The sequence below is a fragment of the Centroberyx affinis genome, unplaced genomic scaffold, assembly GCF_046629955.1.
Source record: "Centroberyx affinis isolate AG114_WGS23_722 - 3 ecotype Tasmania unplaced genomic scaffold, CSIRO-AGI_Caff_v1 ptg000421l_1, whole genome shotgun sequence".
Classification (NCBI taxonomy): Eukaryota; Metazoa; Chordata; class Actinopteri; order Beryciformes; family Berycidae; genus Centroberyx; species Centroberyx affinis.
This window is the reverse complement of record NW_027279086.1, coordinates 46,260-70,000: the sequence shown is the minus strand read 5'-3', so window position 1 is coordinate 70,000 and position 23,741 is coordinate 46,260. Positions and strand designations below refer to the sequence as shown.

The 23,741-nt window shown below is 41.2% G+C and overlaps 1 protein-coding gene across 1 annotated transcript in view; it reads left to right on the top strand.

The window, feature by feature from the left end:
* The window catches only part of map3k15 (mitogen-activated protein kinase kinase kinase 15), a 29,204-nt gene extending 15,331 nt beyond the window's left edge, over window positions 1–13,873 (top strand). Inside the window, exons 18-29 of the mRNA XM_071516653.1 lie at window positions 1–57; window positions 1,538–1,695; window positions 2,462–2,645; window positions 4,512–4,689; window positions 5,975–6,149; window positions 6,777–6,962; window positions 7,657–7,762; window positions 8,021–8,261; window positions 10,404–10,516; window positions 10,665–10,771; window positions 10,937–11,013; window positions 12,287–13,873. The exon at window positions 1–57 is cut by the window's left edge and continues 49 nt beyond it. Coding sequence (XP_071372754.1) covers window positions 1–57; window positions 1,538–1,695; window positions 2,462–2,645; window positions 4,512–4,689; window positions 5,975–6,149; window positions 6,777–6,962; window positions 7,657–7,762; window positions 8,021–8,261; window positions 10,404–10,516; window positions 10,665–10,771; window positions 10,937–11,013; window positions 12,287–12,377 — 1,673 coding nt within the window. The 3' untranslated portion in view covers window positions 12,378–13,873. The remainder of the gene's footprint in view (window positions 58–1,537; window positions 1,696–2,461; window positions 2,646–4,511; window positions 4,690–5,974; window positions 6,150–6,776; window positions 6,963–7,656; window positions 7,763–8,020; window positions 8,262–10,403; window positions 10,517–10,664; window positions 10,772–10,936; window positions 11,014–12,286) is intronic.
* The last annotated feature ends 9,868 nt before the right edge of the window (window positions 13,874–23,741 follow it).

Below are 23,741 nucleotides of genomic sequence, written 5' to 3'. Positions count from 1 at the left end.
ACTTTGGCACCTCTAAGCGGCTGGCGGGAGTCAACCCCTGTACAGAGACTTTCACCGGTAACTATAGTTTACACTCTGATCTTGATAACATAAATGCCACTGGTGTACGGTAAAAGATTGTGCGCGAAAACATGAATTTTAACCTGTAACCTGCAGCTCCTATAATGCCTCCAATTGCAGAAAATGTTTCATAACACACATATTAGAATATAAATGGGCTTTGAGGAACTGTATGAGGTCCCAAGACAAATTATCAACATTGCATTATACACTATATCACCAATTTAAGCTTTATTATCCATCATCCAACAACCAACACTGTCTTACCACTACAGTAACAGCTTAAAGAAAATACACACTCTACCAGTTCAATTTCACAAAGTGCTGTGATACACACACAGCTAGTAATTCAACCCGAGCTCTATAAGCAGAGTCATAGTAACACTGTGATCTCAAACTAGCAGTGTAAATATCAAATGACCCTCAAAATGTCAAGCGCTACTATCAGCCTCTATGGAAACACTCATAAACACAGGTGCATGTACGAATATGTGCACGCACACACACACACACACACACACACACACACACACACACACACATACACATTCATGGCCATCTGGCCTGCTCCAGCAGCCAGCGAGGAGTGTAATTAGATTAGCTAATCAAGCAGAGGCAGAAGGGTGTTTACCTTTCATTAGCAGGTGTGTGTGTGTGTGTGTGTGTGTGTGTGTGTGTGTGTGTGTGTCACTGGAAGGGGAGGGAGAAGACAGAGTTACTTTAGCTCATGGTGTGTGTGTGTGTGTGTCCTTATCTCTTTTTCCTCTGCTACTTGCCTCTCTCTCTCTCTCCTCAGATTCCCCCTTTTATAGCTCTCTCTCACCCCACAGCCTCTTTGGCCTCTCTTTAGACCAGTATCAGTGTTTAGACCAGCATTTAGACCAGTGTTTAGACCAGTGTTTAGACCAGTGTTTAGACCAGTGTCTAAATTAGCCTGTTTCTACAACCTCTCAACTAGTTTTGGTGCTCAGCTACTGGAATTATTGAATGCTTGAAAATGTCAGATCACAAAATACTGAGACATCCAATAAGATATAATAAGCGTATTAAATGTAATTTTAATTAAAGTTTAAGTTTAATTAAGTTTGCTTTTTAACATTGATTTCCTCAATATTTGAGCAAATTCTACTGAGCTGACTCCTTGGGACACCATGTGCTTCACCACATCTGTTGAGAACCAGCCAAACTGTTATATTTTCATATCACAATTTTATTTTTCATTTCTGTTTAAGGTTAGGGTTTGGCATAAGGCTTTGAGTGAGGTTAAGGCTGAGGTTTCTGTTAGGTAAAAATTACAAGACAAGCTCCAGCTTTTGCAGTTTGTTTAGAAAGATTCAACTCTACATCTCTGTCTCAGTCCCTAAATTCAATCAAGCTTTATTGACACTGCGTATATAACCTGAACATTTATGGCCTCTCCTTATCTGGCATTGGTAATTGCTGTTCCAGGTAACTATCTGCCTTTCTCTCTGTGTAGGGACTCTGCAGTACATGGCTCCAGAAATCATTGATAAAGGCCCGCGGGGCTACGGTGCCCCTGCTGACATCTGGTCCCTGGGATGCACCATCATAGAGATGGCTACCGGGAAACCCCCCTTCCATGAGCTGGGGGAACCACAGGCGGCCATGTTTAAGGTTGGTATGTGTGTATGTGCATTTAAAGGATGGATGCTGAATAAACATACAGACTGAGTGCTGTTGATTCTTCCCAGTTTGTGCATCTGGAATCATATAAAATGTCACAACACATCACCCCATTTCTAACTTTATTTGTGTTGATCATATTAGCTTAAAGTTATCATTCTCCCATAGATTTACAGCGTTCTTTACAGTGTACAATGACTGTAATTATACCAAAATATGGCAGCTACACATGTAATTTAAAGCTAAGGTATAGAAAGAATGGAGGAAAGTGGACCTGTATGTTGATTTACAATGATATCTGAACTTTTTTAGGATAATTTTGCATCAGCAATTGTGAATTCATGTGCTATTGGATATATAAGAAAAGCAAATTTCCTACTTGGAAATTTCACATGGAACGCCCTCCAAATTTTGCTACCCGAGGTATGACGCAATGGTGACCTTTAACCTTTTTAACATAGGAAACATAGATGCTCCTTTACTGCAAGTTTGTAGTTAGCCAGACTAACCCAGCATTTGTTTGGATGAAGTTCGTCAAAGTAACTTGTTTAGCTGCGGGACGTCTGTGTTTGTTTGTTTACTGTTTGTCTTCCGGGTTTGATTTTCAAAACAGCACATGAATGCAACTTTGTTTTGTAGCTGACTTGGAAGTCCCGGATGTCTGACTTTCCCACCAGCGCAAGAAGTCCTTAAAGAATCTTTTCATGCCACAGTGCTTTTGTGTGTGTGTGTGTGTGTGTGTGTGTGTGTGTTACAGGTGGGAATGTTTAAGATCCACCCAGAAATCCCTGAGTCTCTGTCGGTGGAGGCGAAGTCGTTCATCCTGCGCTGCTTTGAGCCTGATCCTCACAAGAGAGCCACCGCCTCCGACCTGCTCAGAGACACATTCGTAAGACACAACACCAAGGGCAAGAAGAGCAAGATCGCCTTCAAACCATCAGGTTGCACACACACACACATACACACACACACACACACACACACACACACACACACACACACACGCATGTACACTCCCAAAATATGAAATGATGAAACGACTGCATTGTGCTGACTGTTTTTGTTTATTTTTTGCATGTTTTTGCTCGGGATTGTTTCAGTGTGGCAAGGTTGGTATCACAGAACCATACATACTGTTCAGATATGTTGGTTTTCTGTTCTGTTTGTGGTGGAATGAAGGTATTTGTCTATTGGAGGATTTTCTCAGTCTGTGGGAAAGACTGTGTGCCGTTAACTTCACAAGCCACATCATCTTCTGAGTTTCTTTAAAGGAATAGTTCACCCAAAAATGTAAATTTGGTGATAATCTACTCATGCCAGTTCAAAATCAGATGAGTGGGTTTTTTTTCATACAACTTACCAGGAGTTTGCCAGGCTCACTGCTGGAGAAGCTTTCTTCCAAACAATTGCAGTAAATGGAGGCCAGTCATTTAGGTTTCAAAAAGGACTAAAAATGTCCATAAATATCCTCCACACAGTCTAATTATGGATTATACTGCAGCTCTATGGGAGACATTTATGGACATTTGCTCTTTTTTAATTTTTGGGTGAACTATTCCTTTAATGTTTACATGTTGTTAACCAGAGCAACATATAATGAGTGAGCGGGTCCAGAATCAGGACAGGACACATGACTACTGATAAACTCATTGGCAAACCTCTGACCTTTAAGTAATGGAACTGTCTTTCTAACCATTAGACCATGATAGAGATTATATAAAACTCTGAGATCATCTGGCTTGTGAGGTTCATGTCTGGTTGACCTCAACCTATCTGTCATTTCATAAGCTTCGAATTATAATGCTCCATCTGAGCTGAGAGTAGTTTTGAGATAGAGGGGCTTTGCAGCTGCATCACAAATCTCCTATAGCAACCACATCTGGTGCCATCATGGAGGTCCAGTGGAGAACTGACACAAATAATGGCTAAATCCAAACAGATGGAGAGATACCTGAAAATAATTGTTTGAAGTAAAAAATAATAGTCTGATGAGGTAGAATTGTTTTCAAACTTTGACACAAGAAACTGTCCCGTATTTAGCCCTTGATCCCCTGACCCTTGCCCTCTGGTTGTAGTGCTACATTATTTGAAGAACTAATTTTTGACCATAATGTCAGATGGAGCCTTATAATTCCACAGTTACAGTTTGTGTTCCTGTGGTTCAGTGGACTCGACCCCTGTACCTCTGAGGCTGTGGGTTTGATTCTGGCTTATGACCTTTGAAATACTCTCTTCTTTCCTTTTTTCCTGCACTCTTTACTGTACAATAACCACTGTATATTATAAGAGTAGAAATAGTATTCACATATTCTAAAAGAATAATAATAAAATAACTTGTGTGTACACTCAGATTGAAAAAAAAAATTAGATGTCTACCATTTGAAAAAAGCAACCACTATTCTTACAAAGTTATTGATAACTCCAAATTAAAACAAATTGTAGCACTCTTTAAAGTTAGTAGCTATATGAAGTCCTTTGTGGACACTTTTACTGACTGGATCTATATTTAAGAGACATGAGTGATGAACTTCAGGTAATGATTTTTCTTCCAAAATGGATATATAACATTTTGTAATACAACTCTTATTTTTTTGAAAGAATTCAACATACAACAAAATGAAAATCTGTTTCTCATTATATGGCTCAAGCAATGGTTATTTTTTTCCTAAAACGGATTCATAACATTTTGTAAATGGATTCTTCGCTTGCTTGTGTGTGTGTGTTTTCTGTGTGTGTGTGTGTGTGTGTGTGTGTGTTTTCTGTCTGTGTGTGTGTTTTCTGTCTGTGTGTGTGTGTGTGCTGACCAGACTACATCCGCAGTGTGTCCCTGCCGGTGCAGCTGCAGTGTGAGGCCACTGGCAGCAGCAGCAGCGAACACGGCTCCGTCAGCCCAGACTGCGACTCCAAACACGACGTTTTCTTCCAGAAGAAGAAACTCTCTGGCTCCGAGAACCTGCTCAAACCCCCCAACTCCAACTACCTGAGGTGTGTGTGTGTGTATGTGTATGTGTGTGTGAGTCTACACACAAGTTATTTTTAGATGTCACGTGTGAAATATCCAGGAGCTGCTTTGTCTCAGTTGCTGCTGATTTGCTGAATTTGCACATAAAAAAGACTTTGCAAACACGGCACTTTGTCTGCTGATTTTGCACATCAGCTCCTTTTGCTGTACGATGCCTTTACTGATCCCGTCACTGATACATAATAAACCTTCATTTAACCAGGGAAGTCCAGGGTTCAGTAGAAACAGAATATTTATAACAGTGTATTCTACATGCAAACAAAATGTAGCTTTATTACATCATGTTAATAAAAATAATGGATTCTTATTTCAGATACTTGTAAATTGAAAACTTAGAGGATTCCCAGGATCTCTGGGAATATTTTTTAAAGTGAAAGCTAGAAACCCAGAAGGCCATTTAAATAGTGGCAGCTGTTTTACGTTTTTATAAAATGTGGTACAGAAAAAATCTGTGTTTGTATTCAAACCTGAAATACATTTCCTGAACTTTGTAATTTCGCACTTTTTCTCATGTACCTCAAATATGGAAAAGTAATCTGAATACATTACTGAGTTTGGATAATCCCTTGTATTACGTTACTGATTTTGATGAGGTAACTGGTAACTGTAATGGAATAAATTTTTAAAGTAACCTACTCAACCCTCGGCAAGCCTATTAAGAAAGTGCAATGTCATGTTTTGGTGGATATATGTGTATTTGAATGTGTATTTTCATTGTTTTTGTCCCTGGGCTGCTGCAAACAAAATCCTGGTGGGACAATAAAGATAAAGTGAATATGTGGATGTGAATGAATGTGTGTGCATGTGTGTACATATGTGGGTGTGTGTGTGTGTATGTGTGTACGTGTGTACGTGTGTGTGTGTGAGTGGCAGGTGGCCTTGCTGTTCTCACAGTGCGCTCCAGTGCTTTTTACAACATTGTTATAATGAGGTCTGATAATTTTTACAAGCTTCGGTTGGCGGGTGAGCAGACACACGCACCAGTACGTGCACGTGCACAGACACACACACGTGCACACAAACAAACGGGCACAGGCAGCATACGTGCACGCCCGTCCGCTCTCACACACACTCTCTCCCCACTTTCTTGGGCACACACAGTAGCCAGGAGAGGCTTGTATCTGTAAACAGACCGGCCTGCGTATCGTGCTGTTGTAAATCAGTGGTGTGTTCCATGGCTTCTTTTATATTCCTCTGGATTCATTGCGTGTGTGTGTGTGTGTGTGTGTGTGCGTGTGTGTGCCGCAGTGTTCCTGATGAGGGTTCGGTGTCGGAGGACCGCAGTGCGCCCCCCTCCCCCGAGGACCGAGACGGCGGTCTGTTCCTGCTGAAGAAGGACAGCGAGAGACGGGCCATCCTGTACAAGGTCCTCAATGAAGACCAGGACAAGGTCATCTCCAACGTCATGGAGAACCACATCCAGGTGTGTGTGTGTGTGTGTGTGTGTGTGTGTGTGTGTGAGAAGAAGAAGTGGCAGAGTGTGAGATAAAGAAGTGATTCCCTGCAGTGACATGACTAGTCCCAACATCCAAGTTTGGATTCCCAAAACCTTCTTAGGAAAAAAATTTTAAGTGCTATTTTTTTCATAAATTTAGTCTTAAGAAAAAAGAAAAAAAGGAAAGTTGATCGTTCTTTAGTATTTTCTTAACTTCATTTTTAGAGTTTACCCATCTTTTTAGGCTGACATAAATCTGTACCACATAAATTCATAAGATGCATGATAGTAAGTAGTATCAAACTGGTTTAAGCTGTATGTGGATAGGGTCTTTTAAGGGGGGGAAACATACAGTGACGATCTTCTGAAAATATTATTGACTTTGTTAATATTGGTGGTTGTTATTAGAGGTCATAGTTCACCCACCTGTTGCTTTACCACTACATCACTGTTGTCTTTGTATTTGTGTGCTATGTATCTTGACTGCCTGTGTGTGTGCGCGTGATTGCATGTGTATGTGCGTGCTTGTGTGTGTGTGTGTGTGTGTGTGTGTGTGTGTGTGTGTGTGTGTGTGTGTGTGTGTGTGTGTGTGTGTGTGTGTGCGTGTGTGCGCAGGGCAGTGAGGAGCTCCAGCTGTCGGTCGACCACATCAAGCAGATCATCTGCATCCTGCGAGACTTCATCCATTCCCCAGAGAGACGCGTCATGGCCACCACCATCTCCAAGCTCAAGCTGGACCTGGACTTCGACTCCACCTCCATCAACCAGATACAGCTGGTGCTCTTCGGGTTCCAGGACTCAGTCAGTGCACACACACACACACACACACACACACACACACACAGTCACACACACACACAACACGTAACAAGACATCGCTCTTAGTGCAAACAATTAGTCATTGGTAATTAGTCACTAATGTAGCAGCATTGGCATAGTTGGTAGTGGCTTTGTACAGATGTGCAAAATCCAAGGTTGATAAATATTAAAAGATGCATAAATGACAACTAGGCTGATAGAAAGCCTGAATAGCTGATACCAGTGTCTAGAATTAAAAACACGGCTGTTAAAGTTCACTCCTTTTCTTATATTGAGAGAATTAATTAGCTTGATTGGAGGTGCTTGTTCAATATTGTTTAGACTCATGAGGGGAGGCTTTAGTCTAGGCACAGATACACAGACTGAAAATAAACAGAGATATATACATGTGCAGCAAATTTTCCACTGTTAATAAGTGTTGATTTGTCAGTGGCAGTTATTTTGAGCTGACAAGTGTTGATTGGAGTGCTTATCCCCTCATAGAGCTGATATGGCTCTGGGACGGCTGTTCAAAACGATCTAAAGTGTTAAATTAACTCTAATGGGTATGGACTTACAGAAACACTGACATACTGTTGAGCTTTACACACTTGGATTAACTTTTCTGCACATGCATACAGTGTGATACCAAGTCGATGTGTGTGTTTCTGTGCCTTTGTGTGTGTGATGCTCTCAGGTGAACAAGGTCCTGAGGAACCATCACATTAAACCCCACTGGATGTTTGCAATGGATAACATCATCAGGCGAGCGGTTCAGGCTGCGGTCACCATCCTCATACCAGGTGGGCGAGTTTGAGCTTTTATCCCCATCTAGTGGACACACACACACACACACACACACACACACACTCCAAGTGAAAATTAGAACTGTATGAATATTCATGCAGTGTCATGACTGTGTTTTGCATAAAAGCAAGTGTTGTGGGGAATACTTAAATTCAAACTGGTGACACAAAGGACTATAACCAAATGAAATATTTAATACGTGTCTCATACAAATGCATGATTGTGTCCCATGACCTTAAACTTTCACCCACCAGAGCTCAAGACCCATTTCGGCCCGGCGTCGGAGAGCGAGGGAGCGGAGAAGGAGGACGAGGTGGACGAGGAGGAGGCCGAGTTCTGCCCCGTCTTGGCTCCTCCCACTGACGAATCCGGGGCGACCCCTGACCCCGCCGCCTCCGGGGCGAGCACGCTCAGCTCCACCCACTCCCAGGAGCCTCAGCGCTCACACCACCCGCTGGGAGCACAGCTGGGACGGCTCAAGCAGGAGACCAACCGGTACACACACACACACACACACACACACTCTTCATGAGGACCATTCATTGACTGACATTGACTGACATTCATTCCCTATCCCCTAACCCTAACCCTGACCCTTAGCACTAACCTGCCTAACCTTATCCTTCACCCTAACCTTAACCTAATCATAGGCAGATTATGAGACTAGGGCCCCTGGGCACAGATAGATACTAATTGCCTACTGATTGCCCTCACGTTTGTGTGTGTCTGCCACGCGCCCCCATTAAAGTGAATGGATTTGAGTGCACAAAAGACGGCATGTGACCCGGCCCCTTATAGGAGAGAAAGTAAATTCTAACAATTATAAAGGAATTACAAGGTGCAAACACATATTATTCTGGGCCTAAAAAAAACATATTTTAAAGTGCAAAATGCCTCTGATTGCCCACTGACTTGGTATGAGTCAGTGACAGATCAGGAGTGGAAAACAACATTTTAGGGTCTTCATAAACCATGACTTTACATTACGAGGCCTTTGGACAGTAATGCAGAGCTCTACTGCTAAAGCGCTAGATATAAAATGAGGGGAACACTCACTGTGACAGAGCCATGTTGACACCTTGAAACAAATGTTTAGGTTATTATGGGGGAATTTTGGGGCTTTGGTAAATAAATAATTGACAAAGCCCTTCGACTGTGGGGCAGTAAATGTAAAGTTAGTGACAGCATCATCATGTATCAGGCTCTGGCTCTGGGGCCCCCTGAGCTCTGGGGCCCCTGGGCCTGTGCCCGGTTGGCCCGTTCAGTAATCCATCCATGAACCTGAATCCTAATTCTAACCCTAACCCTAAACCCAAGTCCTAACCCTATAACAGCCCCTTGAAGAAGTGACGGCCGGCCAAAATGACCTCATTTTGCAAAAATGTCCTCACTCAAATTGGTTCTCACATAGATAGAAGTACAGCAACACCCACACACGCACGCACACACACACACACACACACACACACACACACACACACACACACACACACAAACTGTAACAGTCACAAATATGCCTACTATGCTTTTGGAACATTGTTTGGTCGCAGTAACAGATTAAGTCACTGGGTGGCGCTCTTTGTTTTTACTGAGACTGAGTTACAGCAACAGGCTGAGTACTACTCCCAGTCTGTCTCCCGACTTGTAGCTTGTCTCTTCAGTAACGGTTTGGTATGTGTTATCAATATATCAATCTACATGTATGTTGAGAGATTATAGTGCCGTAGAGACCAGGCATTGTATGGTTGGCAAGTATAGGTGAATAAAGTGGTACATGTGTGAAATCCCAATAGTGACGTCATCTGGCTCTGTCATGCTATCCAGGAGCAGCCTACTTCCCTAAAGCTAATGTAAGCTAAGACACGACCAAGCACGTTACAACACACACACACACACACACACACAGGCACCTTTGAAAAATTACTTCTGGGAATACTTTTAAAGTGAAAGCGAGAAATTCAGAAGGCCATTTAAATAATGGCAGGTGCGTAATGTGGCTCAAAAGAAAATTTGTGTTTGTTTTTTCTTATCTGTACCTTCATACCTCAAATATGGCAAAGTAAACTGAAAGTAATCAGAAAACAGTACTGAGCTTGGATAATCCAAAAAACAAAACAAAAAAACACAATAAAGAACAAAGTTAAAACCTCAAAAAAGTAAAGTTGTATTACATAACAAAACGCATTTCAGAGGTTTTTATTAATTTTTTCTTTATTTCAGTTTTTTTTAATACATAGACTAAGACTAAGGGTGCCAAGCTGCCAAATGGCACCTGACTTGCTTTTTGAAGCATATCCTTTGCTGAAGTGACGTGAGAGGAAAGAGTTCCATTCAAACATTTCAACAGATCTCCTCCCACACACACCCACACACACACCCACACACACACATACAAAATTGCTGCACGCATTCTGGCGTAGTACTACACACAGGCATGCAATGATTAAATTCCACCAAGTATCTCTCTCTCATGCAAAGAAAGGACATTCTTAATAACCTGTGGGAGGAAGGAGACAGAGAATTTACACATGCACACACACACGCACACACACACACACACACACACACACATGCAGACACGCCTACCAAGAATGCAATGTGTAACAGGTGTTGCTGGTGCTGTGCTGCCCCCTGCAGGCTGCTGGAGGAGCTGCTGCATAAGGAGAAGGAGTACCAGCAGGTCCTGAAGACAACGCTGCAGCAGAGAACACATGACCTGGAGCTGGCCAGGGTCCGACACAGACCAGCAGGTGAAAGAAAGGAAGAAAGAAAGAAAGAAAGAAAAAAGAAAGAAAGAAAGGAAGAAAGGAAGGAAGGAAGAAAGAAAGAAAGAAAGAAATACCTTTCTGTGTCTGTATTGTCTGTCTCACTCACTCTCTCTCTCTCTTTTTTTGCCAGACGTTTCACCTCCGTCCATCTTCCAAATCTCAGCTGACCACGAGCCTGACAAGCAGCTCACTGATTGGCTGAAAGACCAGGGGGTGGACCCTGACACTATAGACAAGGTTGGGCGTCTTGTTGTCTGATGGTGGCGGGAAATGGGTGTCTATAACTTGCCTTTAAAATTAGATTTCGTTTACTTTTCTTTTACTTATTTATTACTTTTATAGTTGAAGTGTGGTTGTAAAGTGATGGCTTATAGGCGTTCTGTGTGTTTCTGTGTATCCTAGTTTGTGCTGGAGGAATACACGCTGAATGACGTTCTCAGTGACGTCACCAAAGACGATCTCCACTATCTACGTCTACGGTATCTACTCTCTCAAACTATGACTGAAAGGAAGAACGAATGAAGCTACTCTTGGAAGCCGATGGGTGTTCTTAAAAAAAAATCTTTATGTTTTGGCAGAAAACCTTGATCAGGGTTATTATTCTTAGATGTACAGTAAGGTATTGATTCATTATTTGTAGTAGGTTTAAAGCTCCATTGTTGACTCCTAGACATTGACCTTTGTCATGTGTCCTGTTTTCTGATTGGTCTAACGCGGTGTTCACATGGGAAGCAGTCTGTACACATTTCATTGGCTGATAAAGTCTGTTAGCGGATGAAGTTCAACTAGTTTCAGCTTACTTGATGGTACAGTTTGCAATATTTACATGCACTCTGTCAATCCATGTCATCCGTCAATGCATAAGTCTTACTGAAATACATATTGTCTGTATTTGGATTAGCGCAAATACTCATGGGAACGCCGCCTAAGTTCACTAAGGTGCCTATTTTGACTGAAGTGACCATCTCAATTTCCAGACTCACAGGCTCGTGGACTTTGTGGTCTACAAGGGCTTCTGGCTGTCTTGTCTGCATAATCAGCAAGTGCTTAAAGGCTCTGATGTGAAAGTTTGGTGCCTTCCATGCAGACATGCAAATCTACAGACTTTTTAGTGTGAACTGCCCATAATTCATAGGGTCAGTGGCGCCACAAAATTAGGACACTGCATGGGGAAGTGTCCAAAAAATGCAAACACACCAAACAACAAATGATCAAATCAAGCATGTCAAGTGTTAGCAAGAACAACTTTATGTAAATATTTCTCTTGCTAGTATAGTGTGTTATTGCACTTGTGTATACAGTTGTTTGTATCTTCAGACAAATACATCTGATTTCCACAGATGGTCAAGTACATGTGGGTTTTCCATGTCAGACAGATGCCTCACTGTATCCAAGGCAACGTGTGATGTCAAGAAGCTCGTTTTTCCTTTTGCTACCATTTCAGGCCTTCACACGTTCTCACACTTGCGCACTACGCTGAGTCTGCCAGATTCAGTGACATTTCCTCTTTGTCATATAACCCTGATGAAGGCTTTCTGCCACAATATGTTGTCAGAAAGCCTGTCTTTACTGGTTTTTCTGAACCAATAAAGACATTTTCTTCATTATCCATCGGCCTCCAAGAGCAGCTGAAATTGCTTTTCCTTTCTGCCTGTTTCTAGTGATGTTACGTTTTGTTTTTTTTCTTTCACAAAATACAGTATAAGACTCCATCATACATCAAACCAGCATGGTAACTCTTTCTCCCCTCAGAGGCGGGGTGCTCTGCCGCATCTGGCGGGCGATCCAGCGGCACCGAGAGCGAGAGAGGCTGAGGAGTGACGAATGCACGGAGGAGGCATGATGGGATAGCTGGACTACAACCCTGGAGGACTCACTTTTGCAGAAACACGCACACACCACACACTACAAGCCGGCTATGTCTTCTCTCTCTCTCTAACTCTCTCTCTCTCTCTCAGCACAGACGAGACACGGTGTGAACATGAGAGTGTTACAGTGCCTTTTCATGTTGTAGTCTCTGCATGTACAGGATTGACTGAATCTGTGTCCGACTGTGAGTGTCTATACAGACCAGACCAAAGCGCTTTAGTGCAGGCACTATGTATCTGTATGTGTGTTTACATGTGAGTGTGTGTGCTATGTGTTTGTGCCTGTGGACTGTCAACATGACATGTGCCTCCACAACTTATACAATGATGAAAGTATCCTAGTATACACTGCAGGGTCAGGGCCATTCATTAATTGAACTGAGAACACATGGTAAATTCCAGTTCAATTCCTAGAATTGAACTGGAATTGGAATTGGAATTGGACTTGGAATGTCACCCAGCTCTAAGGAAACAGAATGTGAATTGAATTGGAATGACAGAAAACACAATTGAATTCCATGAAATTCAATGAAATTCCACTTCTAAGAGAGTTTGTCTTGACTTGCCAAACATTATAAATCAAACATTATGAATCAAATAGAACACAGTTAAACAACAAATCACCATCAAATATATTCAATCATAATGTATGTGTTACAATTACATGTCGTGCATCAAATACCACATGAAAGGAACTATTACTATCATAAAAAAACATGGAATTTCACAGAATTAAAAACAAAAAATCTAGCTAAGAAATTAAATTCTACTTTGTGAAATTTCAGTTCTATTCCAATTCTGTTTCCTGTAGGTTTTTTCAAATTGAATTCCTTCATACCCGTTTTAATACTTACATACTTAGTTTCTTACAAACTTGCCTATGGTGTTTGGGTCCGTCCCTCTGGTCTTTCAGCCAATTGGTGAAAGTCTGAAGCCATTTCGGTGTGAGGTAGAATACTTTCATCATTTAATGGATAATTATTCCAAAGCTGTGCACAGGGAATCCACAACTTAAGGTATCGATGACTGATCATTTATTTAAAATCGGGGAATGTGAGCTAAATGCCTAAAATGTATAAAATAAAACAATACAGCCAACACACTGACCACTGCCCTGTATAGGAGATAATTCATTGAAACACACACACCGGATTGAAGATTGCCACCACGTCACTGCCAGTTTTTTTGTATGCATGTTATTTATTAGGTGTGTTAGGTTTCCTTTATGTTCTATATGTTGTAACCTTTCATGTGTCTTCTGTCTGTATATCTATTTTAAATGCTTTTTTTATTCCGACTATTATCTGTATGTGCTTGTCTGTGTCATGGTTTCTTGCGTTGCTTTAAAACTGCAATAAAGCATCTATTGAATTTGTTGCCCGCTCTGCTTCTATGCTAACTATTGTCACTGGCTTATATCCTGGTTAAGAAGTAGCTGGTAATGTCATCAGGGACAAAACTGGGGAGACATGGATGCTTCTTCAGACATGATATCCAAACAGCTGTTCTTGATCATGAGAGTACAAACACAGTTTCTTGCCCCATAAAATGTATTTATAGCAAGGCCACTGCAGTCGTAATAATTGGTGAGTTATCTTTATGTACAATTTCTAATTAAGTGAAAAATGACTTATTCACCTTGTTGGGTAATATCCCATGTCCTAGTGTCCATCTATTTCACAAAACATGCCAAAAAATGTATCAAAAAAATATTTTCTTGTATTTTTATATCAAAACCCTATTACTTTTCCCTCCTGGAAAAGTATATGTTTAGTGATTGCAGCATCACGTACCAATGGGCATACATAAAGCACACCCAGTTCCTCTGGTCCACCCTCGCCCCTTTTTTGAACAACCCCACCCCACCCAATGGTGGGGTGTCCTCACCCAAGTCTGTTTCTACCGGAAATACGTCAATTTACGTAAGCAAGACACTCCTCTCCTTTTCATTTTCAGCCAGAAAACCTGTTGATACCTGTGTAACCTGCGTAACATCCCCTTAACTGTCACAGCTTGTTAAAGAACTGTCATTATCGGCCCTTTTTCTTTTTCTTTGTGTATGTATTTTGTTTGTGTGTGTGTGTGTTTATGTATGTGTGTGTGTGTGCATGTGTGTGTGTGTGTGTGTACATGCCCCACAGTTGTACATGTTAATGACAGAATAAATGGTCAAGCATTGACCATACTGAGCAAAAACACTTTAATTTCAGCAGAAAGGAGAGAACTCTGGAAAACATGTCAACAATCCATTAGTCACCATTCAGTGAATCGCTAACTGCAATCTTTTCTATTCATAAACAAAAAAACAACAAAGTACAGATAAACTAACAATCAAAATGAAATTTAAAATTCAAACATTTTAATGTTGCATAACATTTAGGCCTATATAAGCAATAGAAACACACAGATTTAGCACAGAGGAGGTTAAAATTGTAAGATAGCCCTTCACCAGAGATGGACAGGGATGCTTTTGTATCTAAAGCCAGAGATACAGAAACCTGCTCGATAACTATCTCATTACTGCAAGACACTCACCATCCCCTACAGCTGCAACCTCACATCATGCCATACTGCCTGAATGCACATAATAATGATTGAAAGCTGAATATATAATGAGTGATACGTTCCATTATATGTCATTCTCTGTCTCCTTGCGCTGAATTTGAGATCCTGTTGTCCATGTACCAGTTCGTATATCAGTTCTTGATATGTATCTGCATCAATGTCACCAAGCCAGATTCCAATTGCACTTGGCAAATTGCCAACGTTGCCTCAAGCTAATGAGACCTGACCGACAAGACTGCAGGTATGTCATATTACAGCCAAGACTTGTAAATTGTGGTCAGAATTGGTGTTAAGGGACATTTTGAACTTAAATGATATTCGGGGAGGGAAATTCAACATGGAAGAGCAAGTACAGTCCAGTTATGTCCTACTGTTGATTACAGCACAGTCTCATAACATTTTGTGAAATGAGCAGACTACGCGTTGTGGACACCAATTATGTGGAAATTACTTCCCTCCACCACGAATTGGATTAGGCTATGTGATAATTGCATGAGTTGGATACACCATTTTCACCTGTTTGTCACGTGAAAAGGTTAGCTAACAGTTCAGTTTGGGTGAAGGCGAGGGTTAGGTTTAGGTTAACTAAAACAATTTGGTTAAGGCTAGGGAAAGGCTTTGGTCATGGTTAAATTCACTAATTAATTTACCTTTAACTAAAAATTAAAACTTCACTCACAGTAGAAATCTTCTTGGAATGAGTTGGGAATCGAAGCCGGGTTGTCGGGAGTTGAAGGCAAATGTTTACGCCCATCCACCACCCCGAGCTTCACACCCTGTCCACCCCTCCACATTTTAAGGTAATAAATTGGCCCATTATAGCTACTGGAATCTAGCCTATAGGTAGCTAGCTAGGAGCTAATTAGCTAGTAAGCTAAATTACATGCTAAATTCAAGCAGTTGTTGTAGTTGTTATCCCCAATATTTAGGGTGACCACATTTTCAAACCCCCAAACCGGGACCCTTAAGTGTACCGCACGTTCATGCACACGCACATGTATGCGCTTATGCACGCACCATAGGTGTTTTCATCAGGATGGGGGACAATTATTTCAGTGCTTAGCACACCTAGTGATGCACCTTTCAACACCATGGACAGCGCCTCAGCAAACAAAAAATGATGTTTTGTCTCCAAAAATCTTTCTGGAGGTCTTAAGAAAAGACCGACTTTCTTTTCGGCATGGCAGCTAAACGTTAGCGTACTGACAGATTCTGTCAGACAGAGCCACAAGCGTCATAGGCTAGCAACAGCCTTGACAACGACACATTGATTGATTGACACACATACAGACAAATCAGTGTTGAATCCAGATGCGTGGTGCATTGTTGATGTTTTTTGATTGGGTTAGGTAATAATGAGCGGGACAGAACATGATAAATGTCTATGTAAGCGCTGAAAACAAGTGTAATACTATTATTATTATTTTAATTGTGGTGTAAACCGGGACATTTTAGTTTTTTACAGATATTTGTCGGGACTCGGGACACCCATCTTGAAACTGGGACAATCCCAGACAAACCGGGACGTCTGGTCACCGTACCAATACTGCTAGCTAATTTTATAACTGTTGAGTCTGTCTTAAGTCCTCACTTATTAGTTGAAGTATAGTTTTATGAGTATGACAATGGGTAGAGTTTCCCACCCCGGGTGGGATGTAAATTCAATATGGCCACCGTGGGAATAAGGTCAGTGACTCAATGACAAGGTCAGTGACATCAAACGGTCTGATTTAAAACAGAGGATGATTCTCCATAGGATAGTATGTAATTAAAGGATAAGTATCCATAGTGCATTCATTTTAGACATTGTGTTGGTTAGAAGAGAAAAATACTGTTGTACAGTTAGAGAGGATGACTCTCACTAGTAACAGAAGACAAAAGTTACAGTAAGAGGTGATGGTTGTCCATAGTAAAATATTGTGTGTAGAGTCTCAGATCTTGGTCTTCCTCCTGTGTGGGTTGGGTTTCTTTCCTCCCTTATGAGGTTTTCTTGTGCTGCAGAGTGGAAACACAGAACTGGTGAGCCTGCATTACTGTGGAGTGACAGCATGTGTTAGCGGCCTGGAGGAGTTGAACGTGGGTTATGGTTTCGGTTATGGCTCTGTCTGTCTGTCTGTCTGTCTGTTAGCAGAATATCTCAAAAATGTATTGAGGCATTTGCATGAAACACGGAAACTGGAAAGGTTGGTCATGGCATGAAGGAAGAACTGATTCATTTTTCATACTGATTAGCCAAACGGGGGCGTGGTGGTGGCCGTGGGTTCTCACTATAAGGCATATCATTTGTGAACAGATTCACACAAAACAAAACTTTGTGCACCTATCAACTGACAAGAAGAGGCAAACCCTATCCAATCAAACAACATGTGGAGAGAGCTCATTTCAGGTTTAGACATATGACAGTTTTTCCAAAACTTTGCAGTAGACAGGCAGCCCTAATGGCCTCTGAACAGATATAGTGCTGATTGGACACATGGTGTTGTGATAATCGGCTAGAATTTGAACAGGTAGATCTCATGTCCCATTTCAGGTCCAGTCATGAAAATGTGTGCATCTCCTACTGTGAAACAAGTTGGTAATGGGGCATGTCATGTTTGTCAGTGATATTGAGATGATGTATGTACAGTATGTAGCCTATATGCTATATAGTTTCAAAGTAGAAACAATAGCTTATAAAAATGCTTTTTACTTTGTAGAGTAGCCACATTGGGTCTCTGTGTTTCTTTTATTCTGTGTTTGTGTACATGTGTGTGTATGATGAGTAGGTATGTATATGTATGTGTGTGTGTGCATGTACCCAGTTAACCAAACTATGTAGCCACAATGTTGTGCAACGTAATGCATCGTACAATGTAATCACACAACCAAATTTACATTGTGCCAATGTTACAATTTAGGTTCACAACCAGAAAAGTGAATTCTAGGATAAATCACTATGATATAACTTGGTGACATTGTCAGCCTAAGAGGGGACAGCTTTGTATGTCAGTATATTCAAATATTATATTTGTTATTCAATTATTCAAAGTTCATAATTTGCAGTTATCCTGAACAGCCTAGCCTATATGTCAGCAGATGGTAATTTGACCAACTGGTAACGTTAGGTATTGACTATTGGAGCACGTAATTACAACGTTGGTAAGTCTGAAACTGGGAGTGCAGGTAATAAAACTGACACCAGAAGATGTAGTCACAACATTGTCAGTTGGTAAGTCATGAACTTACAAAGAAATCCCAATAGGTTATGTTTCCATTGCGTAATGTGTTAGTCGGGTATGTGCGTACGTGTGTGCATTTATGTGTGTATGTTTATGTGTCTGCGTGTGCACATTACCACAAAGTTCCAAGCAGCTTGCGCATTTTCTGGGGTGTCGGGTCCACACACACTTTGCGGCGTTTCCACTTTACCACACTGAAATATGAACAGACACGAGTCAAGGTCCTCAACCACAACCATACCACTCTGAACAGAGGAAACATGAGAGAGTCTGGAAAAAAAGAGGAAGAGACGCTGAAAAATTGGGAAAAGAAAAATTAATTAGAAAAGGTATGAGTCAAAAGAAATGGAAAACCAGGCTCATGGAGTCATATATCACAGAACAGACAGAGGATGAAAGAAAAGGACAAAGAGAAACAGAATCTTACACTGCGTTAATGCTGCACCCTTCGGTGATGCCCTGCAGTCGACACCTCACCGCTCCTCCTCTTTGTAACATAGTATGCACCGCACGGGCTTTGGAGAAGGCAGTACAACAACCATGCCCTACACACACATACGCGCGCACACACACACACACACACACACACACACACACACACACACACAGAATAGTTATCTGATAGGAAGATCTCTCTTGTTTAAAACTTGTGTGTGCTTGTATTTGTGCTTGCAATTGTGCCCCGTTGTGTGTTTCGGGGGAGACAAAACAGTAACTGAAAACTTGATCAAATTTGATCAAAATAAGTGCTGTTTGGTGAATTGGAATTACGCCTAAATGGGCAGTGGACGCTAATGATTCAGAAAAGTCTTTAAAGGGGCATTAAGCAATCTATGACCTCTTCTGGCGACCAGTTAGTCTGAATTGCATCCCGCCCACTCTTCAGATTTTATCAAGCGATTCAGAGAGTCCGGTGTTGCTCTAGTCAACAGCTTGTTCTCGCTCGAAACAATCGAGCCAATCAGCGCCTTTGTGGGCGGGACTAAACGTTGAACGGTTTTTCATTGCCGTTTTTTTCAGAATAGATTTGTTGTATCATCCCCTTAACCAACATATTGTTTTTGCAGTCAACCGACATTCTTGGTAAAGGCCGGATACGTCAGTCACTAGTGATTGGTTCGGGGGGAAATCAACCCCCACACACAGAAAACAGTTAACTAGGAGGCATTGTCAGGCTGAATATCAGGCTAGTGGCCAGTAGGAACTGCAACAACAATGATATAGAACGTATCTCTTCTTATAAAAGTCTCAGGTACTTTGTTGAAATATTTTTGATGTGAAAGGGGATGTGAGAAATAACCAAATAAAAAATAAGTTTCCAAAAAAAAAAAAAAAAAAAAGTCTCAGGTACAACCCCTCCCTCCCCTTGAGTAACAGTGGCCTGTAATTGATACAAACAATAAAGTCACATTTTCACAGTAAACACGACTAAGCTAGCTAATTAGAGCTAATTCTGTGTGTTGAGTAGGTAATTTATCCCAATGCAAAATACTGTAATAAAAATACTGCTTTCTCATTTGCTTTTTTGGTTTGAGAATGAGACCTTTTAGCCTTTGTAGCTGAAATGTCCTGCAATGCTGTTCACCCGCTGGTAGTGCTGTCCTGAAAATGAGTGTGTGTGTGTGCATGTGTGTGGGTGTGTGTTTGTGTGTGTGTGTGTGTGTGTGTGGGGGGGGGGGTCTCCCAGTAAGTAGGGGTTTTGGTTTGTAACAAAGTTCAAGGCGGAAAGAAGTGAGTTTTGCATTCCTGAAATCTCACATCAGCTGGTGAAGTAATCATTGAGCCATTGGCATTGATCAACAACTCTATCAACCCCCTGCAGATTTATCATTTTGTGCTATGGGACAGTAAAAATGAACAACAACAAATTGCCAAATTTCAGAATTCAGTTTGGCATGACAAGATAAGATTATAAAGATATAAGATAAAGAGACCAAGAGAATGTGATGAAGGGCCAGTTTACCCATTAACCTCGAAAGGATTCCTCTTTCCAAGATACAATGTGTTAATATCACAGTCAAAACTCCATTCTTCCGTATCAGTACTTAGTTTATCACTATACAGTAACCACAGACTTACCTGCTGGCTGAGCCATGCTGCTGGTGCTGGAGGCCATGACAGTCAGCCAAAGAAGAGCGAATAAAAAAGCAGAAAACAGCCTCATTTTACCGAAGACGAGAAGCGGGGGAGTCTGATAAAAACAGTGCAGGAACGAGTGAGTGTAGGAGAAGTGGTAGCGGAAGATTTTTGTTTTGGATACACTTGAGACTCACTGCTGGGAAAGAGATCTCCGAGGGAGGGCGTACCATTGCTTTTTGTTTGTGTGTGTGCGTGTGTGTGTGTGTGCGTGTGGCTGGTGCTCTCTGCTACTCAGTTACACTATAAACAAACAGCCGGGGCTTTCCGGTGATTTTGACACAGCACAGAAAGGCTGAGGGTTAGGGTTAGGGTTTTGTGTGCGTGGGCATCAGGGTATCAGAGGTAGAGAGAGCTGTAGCGGTTCATTGGGTCAACAAGGCATCTAATTAACACTTTTGTGTGTATGTATACCACAATTACAACAATTACAATTACAATTTCCCATTTGGCAGACGCTTTTATCCAAAGTGACGTACATATGAGATTTTAATACAACACAAGCAAGGTTCTAGTCGGGAGAGAACAACGAGAGTAAGTGCCATAAAGCTAAGTTCTGGTGCTACGAGGCAATGCATAGAGTGCACAGAGGCAGATACAAATTTTTTTTTTTGTTTTTTGTTTTTTTGTTACACAGTCCATCAGGTGAGAAGGTGTTCACTAAAGAGCTGAGTCTTTAGCCTTTTCTTAAAGATTGAGAGGGACTCTGCGGATCGAATGGAGTTTGGTAACTCGTTCCACCACCGAGGAACCACAGAAGAGAAGAGTCTGGCTAGAGACTTAGGGCCTTGTTGTGGTGGCAGCACCAGGCGCCGCTCCTTGGCAGAGCGTAGTGGGCGGGAGGGAGCATAGACCTGAATGAGGGAGTTCGGGTAGGTCGGCGCCGTTTTGGTTGCTGCTTTGTAGGCGAGCATCACTATACTGTATACTGTATCTGTTCTTTGTTCTCTCGCTCCTTTCTCTCTACCACAGGGTTCCCATGGGAGTCTGTCATGCCCAGAACAAAGTCGGATCATCCTTCGCCAACGCCTTCCCCTGCAGTCAACACCGCTCAGATACCATCACACTCCATGAAGATATCACACCTTTACCATCATAACCCTATTCTGTGTCATTTAACATCTTAAAACTATATTCGTTGATGGTGTGGTGGTCCTTGTGCTTGTTTTGGGCATGATGGGATAGGCGCGACATGCTTTTTAAAACAGTTGACTGTTTTAAAAAGCTATTAATTTTTGTTGACTGGACTCACCTCCGAAAGAGGGAACATGAAATCCAGCACTAGTGGTGAATGTGTTTTTGAGCTTATGACCGTTATGTTGATTTGCGGAATAAAACCCAGACAAAACTTGGAGGGATGGCGCATTTTGTCACTGTACACTGATTGGCCTGACGGGGGTGCTATAATCAAAGGTTAACACTTCAAAGTCCAATTTTGATGAAACTTGGAGGGATGCAACAGCTTGTTACTGATTGGCCGAAGGAGTGCCTGCATCATTCATGGGGGATGACATGCTCACAGATCCCTAACTGACAAGAATGAAGTCATCGCTTTATGTGCAGGCATGCTCCAAAACAGCCGTCCAAATATGTATGTGTATGTTTCAATATGTGTATGTATGTGCACATGTATGTTTCTGTATGTACACCGTTATGTGCTCTGCTGTGTATGTATGCATATGTGCTTGTGTGTGTGTGTGTGTGTGTGTGTCCATGGGTTTCTCCCTCATTTATCATCTCACACTTGCCCGCCCCTTAACAGCGAGCTAATCGTATTTTCTTTTGACCAAACAAACTTGAGATCAAAGTGCACTCTTCATTACACACTGTGAGTTTACAGCTAAGTAAATTTGAACGTCACTCTAGATTACTCTGAACTGGTTCTACGTCAGCGCGTTATCTGTGATTACTATCAAGATCAAAACAAAGAAAGCCTACCTGACAGAGCTGGGTCACTGATCTGGTATTTTCCTCGATGCTGTAGCAGGAAGGGAAGGAAGTAGATTTGTATTCTATTCCATCCAGTTCTGGTGCATTACAGTGTCTAGTAACTGAAACGTCACAAGTTTGATCCCAATGTGTCCATCAATATCTGTGTGCCACTGATGAAACAGAGTAAGTCTCTACCTGCTCACTCATTCGCTCTGGAAAAGAGAATCAGCCAAAAATGACTAAAAGTCTGAGGTGGCAAAAGAACCAAAATATCCTCAAGTAGAAGTACTGTTACTGTGCTGTAAGTTTTACTCAAGTAGAGGTAAAATTACTAGTGTAAAAATATACGTAAGTAGAAGTAAAAAGTAGCTAATTTAAAATATAGTTATTAGTTATCGAGTTGCTTTTTGCAAAGGCAAATACTGTTAAAAGTGATCTTTTCCATGCAATTCTAAAAAGCTTTTTAGAATTCAAACTAGATTCTTTCTTTGGAAAAAAAATCTAAATGAAGTAATGACATGTGATTTAAAATGTAGCAAATTACATTCAGTCAAAACATACTTAGAAGTAAATTACTGAATAAAAAAAATTTAAAAACACAAAAAGCTACTCAATTACAGTAATGAGAGTAATTGTAATTAGTTACTTCCACCCTTGCTAAAAATGTAAAATTCTCATCCTACATATAGATTTTTCTGTTGCTCTTGTCTGCGCTTAATCCCTAAATTCTCTTAATTTCTACTTTAAGAATGTTATATGCTACTTTGAAAGTTTTTGTGTTTTATGTGACCTATGGGAGCAACCCACCAAGTCAGATTCATAATTCACAATTAACAGATGACTGGTTAAAACAAATAACAGATGACCGGTTAAAACAAAGACAGAAAGTTAATGGCGGGTACGGTACTGCCGGACTTCAGTGCAGCTTTTGATCTTTTAGACCATGAGCTACTACTCGTCAAACTATCTGCATATGGATTCAAAACTTCAGCTATCAATTGGATGAAAAGTTATTTATCCAACAGACAACAGTGTGTTTTGTTTAATGGTACCCTGTCAAATATTAAATCACTACAATGCGGAATTCCCCAAGGCAGCTGTCTAGGACCTCTCCTATATTCCATATTTATAAATGATCTGCCATGTGTACTAAAAAATGCATGCATGGCTATTTACGCTGATGATACTACAATGTATGCATCTGCAGAAAATACCAAGGAGCTTAACAAAATGCTCCAAGAAGAGTTGGTGCTGGTTTCTGAATGGGTTTCTGAAAACAAGCTAAAGTTGAACATCTCAAAAACCAAGAGTCTGATATTCGGCTCCAGGCATGCTCTAAGGACAGATTAAAAGCTGTGCATCTCTTTGCAAGGGGTAGTGTGGGAAATTTAATTTACCTGAACTTGTTAAATGAATGAATACTCAGTATGATATTCTACATGTGAAGTTGTTAGTATCCATGAGGAATGTACGTGCATTTATTATAAA